Source organism: Cherax quadricarinatus, chromosome 14 (genome assembly GCF_038502225.1).
Source record: "Cherax quadricarinatus isolate ZL_2023a chromosome 14, ASM3850222v1, whole genome shotgun sequence".
NCBI classification, from domain to species: Eukaryota; Metazoa; Arthropoda; class Malacostraca; order Decapoda; family Parastacidae; genus Cherax; species Cherax quadricarinatus.
Window position 1 is genome coordinate 25,552,689 of NC_091305.1, and position 10,928 is coordinate 25,563,616.

Genomic DNA, 10,928 nt, shown 5'->3' on the forward strand with positions numbered 1-10,928 from the left:
GTAGAGCTTCACCTGGCGGAGGAACCGGACATGCAATCAGCGTGTCCCAACGACTGCAGCGGCCATGGCTCCTGTGCTCTGGGACGCTGTGAGTGCGTGCAAGGTTGGGTCGGCGATGACTGTTCTACCAGTGAGTACCACTAACACCTTTGACCAGGCTGTCTCGAAATGTCTTGTACTTTGTGCTGGTACTTTGTGACTTGCATTAATGTTCTTGTTACGACCACCGAATCTTCGTTTTAGTTTCAGTTATACTCACCTGAATCCTGCAGCTTGAGTGTTGCTAAGACGACTTATCTCTCCATTCTAAGGTTCCTCTTGTAATGTGCGGATTTCAGGTGAATTGATCTACAGTATATATATATATATATACATGATATCCTGCCGTATAGATAAAATTGGTCGATTAGCAAGAACTCATTTCAATTAAATTCTTTCTATAATTTTCTCCAAAATGTTTAAAGACATATTTTTTCGTTTATGTTAATGTAGGAATTAATAATTTTGTACCAGAAGAACCTTTGAAAATTTACCTAACCATATTATAACAAGCGGAATTTAATTGAACCTAGTGCAACTAAATGTATTTTAGATAAGTTTACAATTATTTAATAATAAACAAACGTAATGAAATATATATTTTTTTCGTTGGGCTCTGAATGATTTTGGCAAAATTATTGTATACACAAATTTCCGCTTGTCTTATATGGCAAGAAGAGCGTTGCTATTTAAGTAAAAAATAGCAAATTCGGCAAGACATATATATAATATATATATATATATATATATATATATATATATATATATATATATATATATATTTGTATATATATATACAGTACACAGGTAATATCACAATGGGTAAAACAATAACTGTGGAAAAAATAGTGAACTTCCAACTGTTGACGTGATTTCTCACATTAACAAGAACTGTAGAAATAATAGAAACAACAAAAGGGCTTATAAAGTCAAGATAACAGCTGATGGATAACACTCGACACCTCACCCGTTCCTCTGTGATGAAGCTGCTGTGGTACCGGAAGTTCACCGTCAGGTATTATCTCGGCCTTATAACCTTGTCTTATTTCTATTATTTCTACAGTTCCTTGATAATGTGAGAAATCCCTAAAGTGCTTGCAAATTCACCATTTCCCACAGTGGTTGCCTTGTGTGTGTGCATTATATATATATATATATATATATATATATATATATATATATATATATATATATATATATAGAGGGGAGTTAGTAGATGGGGAGAGGGAAGTTTTGGGTAGATGGCGAGAATATTTTGAGGAACTTTTAAGTGTCGACGAAGAAAGGGAGGCGGTAATTTCATGCACTGGCCAGGGAGGTATACCATCTTTTAGGAGTGAAGAAGAAAAGGATGTGAGTGTGGGGGAGGTGCGTGAGGCATTACGTAGAATGAAAGGGGGTAAAGCAGCTGGAACTGACGGGATGACAGAAATGTTAAAAGCAGGGGGGGATATAGTGTTGGAGTGGTTGGTATTTTTGTTTAATAAATGTATGAAAGAGGGGAAGGTACCTAGGGATTGGCGGAGAGCATGTATGGTCCCTTTATATAAAGGGAAAGGGGACAAAAGAGATTGTAAAAATTATAGAGGAATAAGTTTACTGAGTATAACAGGAAAAGTGTACGGTAGAGTTATAATTGAAAGAATTAGAGGGAAGACAGAATGTAGAATTGCAGATGAGCAAGGAGGTTTCAGAGTGGGTAGGGGATGTGTAGATCAAGTGTTTACATTGAAGCATATATGTGAACAGTATTTAGATAAAGGTAGTATTACAAAAAAAGTGATTTTTAAGATGGCAGATTTACTCATTTTGTAATAAAGAGTTCGGGATACATAATTACAACATTAAAATCAATTAATCTTTAATATTATATAAAAATCAATCTTTGGTCTATAGGTATTTAAAATATATATATACATGTTACAATAATAAATTATAATTAGCGACCCTACACAGGGTACAACTTCCTTGACACTACTGTGTCATATATATATATATATATATATATATATATATATATTTTTTATTATCACACTGGCCGATTCCCACCAAGGCAGGGTGGCCCGAAAAAGAAAAACTTTCACCATCATTCACTCCATCACTGTCTTGCCATATATATATATATATATATATATATATATATATATATATGCTAAAATAATAAATTAGTCAACTCTGTCTCACGACACCTTAATGACGCTCCGTGTCTCACACGACACTTATCCATGGTGTGTTGTGACGCTCCCTCTCAAATGTGTCACTTGACACCCTTTCTTCCGTGTAATGACGCTCCTGCTCAACCGTGTCCAATAGACACCCTTTTCTCTGTGTCACACGACACTCGTACTCTCCGTGTCACACGACACCCTTTTCTCTGCGTCATACACAATATCTCTACGGTGTCACTCTTGACACCCTAGTCTCTGCGTCGCACACTATCACCCACAGCGTCTTATCAGAGACCAGTCACACGACACTATTCAATGTACACTACAACCAGGCCATCTTCATTGTCACACGACACCCTTTTCTTCTCAGTGTTCCACTACGGTCCTGTAGCATATCTCAGTGTTCCACTCCATCATACTTCCCTAAGTGTCACACTACGGTCCTAGCCCAGTTCAGTGTAACACTCAAACCTTTTCTTCATGTAATGTCCCACTAAAACAGCATCAGATGACTCCGGCCCACAGTTGACCAGCGTAGGCGGTGAGTCCGCAGACATCACCGGTAGTCCTGTAAATACTCTCCAAGGCCGGTAGAAGTACACCGTAAGATGGTCTGGTGAGTGCTATCTACCGCCTTCAAGACCAGTTGACACACCGCAAGGTGGTCCGATGAATTACTAGCAGAACACCATGCTGCAAGCTCACTGAGTGCGGCCGTCAAGTAACTGAGGCCATCAGACTCAGTGAGCGGCTCTTCTAAAATCAGTAGAAGCCACTAGAATACCAAAAGATGGGCAGGAGAATACTCTCTACTGCCAGTAGATCTGTACTGTAAGGTGTTCTGGTAATTACTGCTGCGGTGCGTACCGTGAGGTGTTCAGGTACTTACTGCTTCTAAAGCCAGTACATGTGTACCATTAGGTGTTCAGGTACCTACTGCTTAGATGCGTACCGTGAGGTGTTCAGGTACCTACTGCTTAGCTGCGTACCGTGAGGTGTTTAGGTACGTACTGCCTCTAAGGCCGACTCAGCAGTCCCCACAATGGTTTTGATGACGTACCCAGTGGTACTGCCGCCCGGCAGGTTAACTATTTAACCGCTAGTTTGGCAGGGGGCCGTAACAGGTAGGGAAGTTTTTATTGCATTTATGGATTTAGAAAAGGCATATGATAGAGTGGATAGGGGAGCAATGTGGCAGATGTTGCAAGTATATGGAATAGGTGGTAAGTTACTAATTGCTGTAAAGAGTTTTAATGAGGATAGTGAGGCTCAGGTTAGGGTGTGTAGAAGAGAGGCAGACTACTTCCCGGTAAAAGTAGGTCTTAGACAAGGATGTGTAATGTCACCATGGCTGTTTAATATATTTATAGATGGGGTTGTAAAAGAAGTAAATGCTAGGGTGTTGGGGAGAGGGGTGGGATTAATTTATGGGGAATCAAATACAAAATGAAAATTGGCACAGTTGCTTTTTGCTGATGATACTGTGCTTATGGGAGATTCTAAAGAAAAATTGCAAAGGTTAGTGGATGAGTTTGGGAGTGTGTGTAAAGGTAGAAAGTTGAAAGTGAACTTAGAAAAGAGTAAGGTGATGAGGGTATCAAATGATTTAGATAAAGAAAAATTGGATATCAAATTGGGGAGGAGGAGTATGGAAGAAGTGAAAGTTTTCAGATACTTGGGAACTAGTTGACGTGTCGGCGGATGGATTTATGAAGGATGAGGTTAATCATAGAATTGATGAGGGAAAAAAGGTGAGTGGTGTGTTGAGGTATATGTGGAGACAAAAAACGTTATCTATGGAGGGAAAGAAGGGAATGTATGAAAGCATAGTAAAGCTTATATGGTTGTAAATGCTGCAGCAAGGAGGCGGTTGGAAGCAGTGGAGATGTCCTGTCTAAGGGCAATGTGTGGTGTAAATATTATGCAGAAAATTCAGAGTGTAGAAATTAGGAGAAGGTGTGGAGTTAATAAAAGTATTAGTCAGAGGGCTGAAGAGGGGTTGTTGAGGCGGTTTGGTCATTTAGAAAGAATAGATCAAGGTAGAATGACATGGAGAGCATTTAAATCTGTAGGGGAAGGAAGGCGGGGTAGGGGTGGTCCTCGAAAAGGTTGGAAGGAAGGGGTAAGGGAGGTTTTGTGGGCGAGGGGCTTGGACTTCCAGCAGGTGTGCATGAGCGTGTTAGATAGGAGTGAATGGAGACGAATGGTATTTGGGACCTGACGATCTGTAGGAGTGTGAGCAGGATAATATTTAGTGAAGGGATTCAGGGAAACCGGTTATTTTTATATAGCCGGACTTGAGTCCTGGAAATGGGAAGTACAATGCCTGCACTCTAAAGGAGGGGTTTCGGGATATTAGCAGTTTGGAGGGATAGGTTGTGTATCTTTATACGTATATGCTTCTAAACTGTTGTGTTCTGAGCACCTCTGCAAGAACAGTGATTATGTGTGAGTGAGGTGAAAGTGTTGAATGATGATGAAAGTATTTCCTTTTTGGGGATTTTCTTTCTTTTTGGGTCACCCTGCCTCGGTGGGAGACGGCCGACTTGTTAATATATATATATATATATATATATATATATATATATATATATATATATCGTGACTACTCACATTATCCTTGATAATGTGAGTAGTCACGAAAGCGCTTGGAATTTCTCTATTCTTTCAGAGTGGTTGTTTTGCATATTCTGAAATCACCTGTTTACTGTGATCTTATTGCATATATATATATATATATATTCTCCATGGGGAAGTGGAACAGAATTCTTCCTCTGTAAGCCATGCGTGTCGTAAGAGGCGACTAAAATGCCGGGAGCAAGGGGCTAGTAACCCCTTCTCCTGTATATATTACTAAATTTAAAAGGAGAAACTTCAGTTTTTTCTTTTGGGCCACCCTGCCTCGGTGGGATACGGCTGGTGCGTTGAAAGAAGAAAGAATATATATGTATATATATATATATATATATATATATATATATATATATATATATATATATATATATATATATATATATATATATTATTTTTATTTTATTATCACACTGGCCGATTCCCACCAAGGCAGGGTGGCCCGAAAAAGAAAAACTTTCACCATCATTCACTCCATCACTGTCTTGCCAGAAGGGTGCTTTACACTACAGTTTTTAAACTGCAACATTAACACCCCTCCTTCAGAGTGCAGGCACTGTACTTCCCATCTCCAGGACTCAAGTCCGGCCTGCCGGTTTCCCTGAACCCCTTCATAAATGTTACTTTGCTCACACTCCAACAGCACGTCAAGTATTAAAAACCATTTGTCTCCATTCACTCCTATCAAACACGCTCATGCATGCCTGCTGGAAGTCCAAGCCCCTCGCACACAAAACCTCCTTTACCCCCTCCCTCCAACCTTTCCTAGGCCGACCCCTACCCCGCCTTCCTTCCACTACAGACTGATACACTCTTGAAGTCATTCTGTTTCGCTCCATTCTCTCTACATGTCCGAACCACCTCAACAACCCTTCCTCAGCCCTCTGGACAACAGTTTTGGTAATCCCGCACCTCCTCCTAACTTCCAAACTACGAATTCTCTGCATTATATTCACACCACACATTGCCCTCAGACATGACATCTCCACTGCCTCCAGCCTTCTCCTCGCTGCAACATTCATCACCCACGCTTCACACCCATATAAGAGCGTTGGTAAAACTATACTCTCATACATTCCCCTCTTTGCCTCCAAGGACAAAGTTCTTTGTCTCCACAGACTCCTAAGTGCACCACTCACTCTTTTTCCCTCATCAATTCTATGATTCACCTCATCTTTCATAGACCCATCCGCTGGCACGTCCACTCCCAAATATCTGAATACGTTCACCTCCTCCATACTCTCTCCCTCCAATCTGATATTCAATCTTTCATCACCTAATCTTTTTGTTATCCTCATAACCTTACTCTTTCCTGTATTCACCTTTAATTTTCTTCTTTTGCACACCCTACCAAATTCATCCACCAATCTCTGCAACTTCTCTTCAGAATCTCCCAAGAGCACAGTGTCATCAGCAAAGAGCAGCTGTGACAACTCCCACTTTGTGTGCGATTCTTTATCTTTTAACTCCACGCCTCTTGCCAAGACCCTCGCATTTACTTCTCTTACAACCCCATCTATAAATATATTAAACAACCACGGTGACATCACACATCCTTGTCTAAGGCCTACTTTTACTGGGAAAAAATTTCCCTCTTTCCTACATACTCTAACTTGAGCCTCACTATCCTCGTAAAAACTCTTCACTGCTTTCAGTAACCTACCTCCTACACCATACACTTGCAACATCTGCCACATTGCCCCCCTATCCACCCTGTCATACGCCTTTTCCAAATCCATAAATGCCACAAAGACCTCTTTAGCCTTATCTAAATACTGTTCACTTATATGTTTCACTGTAAACACCTGGTCCACACACCCCCTACCTTTCCTAAAGCCTCCTTGTTCATCTGCTATCCTATTCTCCGTCTTACTCTTAATTCTTTCAATAATAACTCTACCATACACTTTACCAGGTACACTCAACAGACTTATCCCCCTATATTTTTTGCACTCTCTTTTATCCCCTTTGCCTTTATACAAAGGAACTATGCATGCTCTCTGCCAATCCCTAGGTACCTTACCCTCTTCCATACATTTATTAAATAATTGCACCAACCACTCCAAAACTATATCCCCACCTGCTTTTAACATTTCTATCTTTATCCCATCAATCCCGGCTGCCTTACCCCCTTTCATTTTACCTACTGCCTCACGAACTTCCCCCACACTCACAACTGGCTCTTCCTCACTCCTACAAGATGTTATTCCTCCTTGCCCTATACACGAAATCACAGCTTCCCTATCTTCATCAACATTTAACAATTCCTCAAAATATTCCCTCCATCTTCCCAATACCTCTAACTCTCCATTTAATAACTCTCCTCTCCTATTTTTAACTGACAAATCCATTTGTTCTCTAGGCTTTCTTAACTTGTTAATCTCACTCCAAAACTTTTTCTTACTTTCAACAAAATTTGTTGATAACATCTCACCCACTCTCTCATTTGCTCTCTTTTTACATTGCTTCACCACTCTCTTAACCTCTCTCTTTTTCTCCATATACTCTTCCCTCCTTGCATCACTTCTACTTTGTAAAAACTTCTCATATGCTAACTTTTTCTCCCTTACTACTCTCTTTACATCATCATTCCACCAATCGCTCCTCTTCCCTCCTGCACCCACTTTCCTGTAACCACAAACTTCTGCTGAACACTCTAATACTACATTTTTAATCCTACCCCATACCTCTTCGACCCCATTGCCTATGCTCTCATTTGCCCATCTATCCTCCAATAGCTGTTTATATCTTACCCTAACTGCCTCCTCTTTTAGTTTATAAACCTTCACCTCTCGCTTCCCTGATGCTTCTATTCTCCTTGTATCCCATCTACCTTTTACTCTCAGTGTAGCTACAACTAGAAAGTGATCTGATATATCTGTGGCCCCTCTATAAACATGTACATCCTGATGTCTACTCAGCAGTCTTTGATCTACCAATACATAATCCAACAAACTACTGTCATTTCGCCCTACATCATATCTTGTATACTTATTTATCCTCTTTTTCTTAAAATATGTATTACCTATAACTAAACCCCTTTCTATACAAAGTTCAATCAAAGGGCTCCCATTAACATTTACACCTGGCACCCCAAACTTACCTACCACACCCTCTCTAAAAGTTTCTCCTACTTTAGCATTCAGGTCCCCTACCACAATTACTCTCTCACTTGGTTGAAAGGCTCCAATACATTCACTTAACATCTCCCAAAATCTCTCTCTCTCCTCTGCATTCCTCTCTTCTCCAGGTGCATACACGCTTAATATGACCCACTTCTCGCATCCAACCTTTACTTTAATCCACATAATTCTTGAATTTACACATTCATATTCTCTTTTCTCCTTCCATAACTGATCATTTAACATTACTGCTACCCCTTCCTTTGCTCTAACTCTCTCAGATACTCCAGATTTAATCCCATTTATTTCCCCCCACTGAAACTCTCCTACCCCCTTCAGCTTTGTTTCGCTTAGAGCCAGGACATCCAACTTCTTTTCATTCATAACATCAGCAATCATCTGTTTCTTGTCATCCGCACTACATCCACGCACATTTAAGCATCCCAGTTTTATAAAGTTTTTCTTCTTCTCTTTTTTAGTAAATGTATACAGGAGAAGGGGTTACTAGCCCATTATATATATATATATATTATTACAACCTAGGATTTCAAATGGCCTGTTATCCCAGGTGTAATGGGAGCAAATAAACACAGTAGAAAAAGTTTAGACTTATATTATCCTTCACCAATTATAACAGCAATATGTACACTATGTACAGTGATAAATATAGTGCACTCCACGGTAAGCAAGGCAGAAATAGAAGCCACAAGATAGCAGACCGTGCTTCAACCAGCTCTAGAGTGGGAATGACAAGGGCAGACAGGAGAGCGGTATCCACATAACCTCTGCGATTGTCAATCCCACCTTCTTATTGGCTAGAACCTGGTCACTAGTTGAACGATGGGGCCCCATCATCAACTCTTAGCAACCTGGTTCGCTGGTTGGGGGAGATAGCCTGTAAATGAGGGTGTGTCCATGCGCCGAATAAAGGTTACGTACTCTTTGCATGCCACACATATATAGATATATATATATATATATATATATATATATATATATATATATATAGGTAGTAGGTTGGTAGACAGCAACCGCCCAGGGAGGTACTACCGTCCTGCCAAGTGAGTGTAAAACGGAAGCCTGTAATTGTTTTACATGATAGGATTGCAAGATTTCAGGTATGTCTTACTACTTCTACTTACCCTTAGGTCACTCTACACATACATGTACAAACATATATATATATACACATCCATTTGAGTTTTCTTCTATTTTCTTTCAAGTTCTTGTTCTTGTTTATTTCCTCCTACCTCCATGGGGATGTGGAACAGAATTCTTCCTCCGTAAGCCATGCGTGTTGTAAGAGGCAACTAAAATGCCGGGAGCAAGGGGCTAGTAACCCCTTCTCCTGTATATATTACTAAATGTAAAAGGAGAAACTTTCGTTTTTCCTTTTGGGCCACCCTGCCTCGGTGGGATACGGCTGGTGCGTTGAAAGAATATATATATATATATATATATATATATATATATATATATATATATATATATATATATATGTGTGTGTGTGTGTGTGTGTGTGTGTGTGTGTGTGTGGCTCTTGGCTATCATTTATCTATTTGGATTTTATTCTAACTAAAGCAAAAATATATTTTGCACCTCTGACCAACAATTTTACACGATAAAAATTTACTCAACTTCTTTTATTCCTTTTAAACCAAAGTGCTTTTTAATTAAAAAAAGGAAGGTGGGGGCAATTAATCCTAAATTGTCCTTGGGAAAATGTGAATCTTCAGACCATTTAGAAATTTTGGATGAATGTGACAAACTTTTTGTGTTTAATAACTTGACAGGTTGATGAAGTGAAGTGTATAACCAAGTTGGGAGAATCAGGTTACGCCCATCATGATGATGATTAACAATTCCACTAACTCTATTGAATTTATTAGGCAATTCTCGGGGCGGAGACATCCACCTGACGACTCATAAAGGTGTAAATTGTTTCACCCGGGAGTGTGTGTGTGTGTGTGTGTGTGTGTGTGTGTGTGTGTGTGTGTGTGTGTGTGTGTGTGTGTGTTTGTGTGTGTGTGTGTGTGTGTGTGTGTGTGTGTGTTTGTGTGTGTGTGTGTGTGTGTGTGTGTGTGTGTGTGTGTGTGTGTGTGTTTGTGTGTGTGTGTGTGTGTGTGTGTGTGTGTACTCACCTATTTGTGGTTGCAGGGGTCGAGTCCTAGCTCCTGGCCCCACCTCTTCACCGGTTGCTACTAGGCCCTCTCTCTCCCCGCTCCATGAGCTTTATCAAACCTCGTCTTAAAACTGTGTATGGTTCCTGCCTCCACTACGTCATTTTCTAGGCTATTCCACTGCCTTACAACTCTATGACTGAAGAAATACTTCCTACTATCTCTCTGACTCATTTGTGTCTTCAACTTCCAATTGTGGCCTCTTGTTTCTGTGTCCCCTCCCTGGAACATCCTGTCCTTGTCCACCTTGTCTATTCCACGCAGTATTTTATATGTCGTTATCATGTCTCCCCTGACCCTCCTGTCCTCCAGTGTCGTCAGGCCGATTTCCCTTAATCTTTCTTCATAGGACATTCCCCTTAGCTCTGGAACTAACCTTGTGTGTGTGTGTGTGTGTGTGTGTGTGTGTGTGTGTGTGTGTTTGTGTTTGTGTGTGTGTGTTTGTGTGTGTGTGTGTGTGTCTGTTTGTGTGTGTATGTGTGTGTGTGTTTGTGTGTGTGTGTGTATGTGTGTGTGTGGTTGCTCCATTACTGATTGTGGTGACGGTGTGTCATCAGTGGTAATGATGGTGATGATGCTGCACCAGTAGTAGTAGTAATAATAATAATAATAATGGTAAGTAGTAGTGGCTGGTGACTGCGGCCGTAGTTTAGATGACAAGTGAAGGGGTAGTTGTGACAGTGGTGGTGGTGGTGGTTTAGGTAGTGGTAGCGGCAGTGGTAATCATGACAGTAGGAGTGGTAGATCTCGGTGCTATGCATGGGAGTGATGCCACAACAAGGTGATCG

General features: G+C 40.5%; 1 protein-coding gene across 6 annotated transcripts in view; it reads left to right on the forward strand.

The window, feature by feature from the left end:
* Ten-a (tenascin accessory) overlaps nucleotides 1–10,928 on the forward strand; it is a 1,550,399-nt gene that overhangs the window by 1,145,474 nt on the left and 393,997 nt on the right. For all 6 annotated transcript variants that reach the window (XM_070084924.1, XM_070084928.1, XM_070084925.1 and 3 more), the window contains one exon: nucleotides 1–130. In XM_070084924.1, coding sequence (XP_069941025.1) covers nucleotides 1–130 — 130 coding nt within the window. The remainder of the gene's footprint in view (nucleotides 131–10,928) is intronic.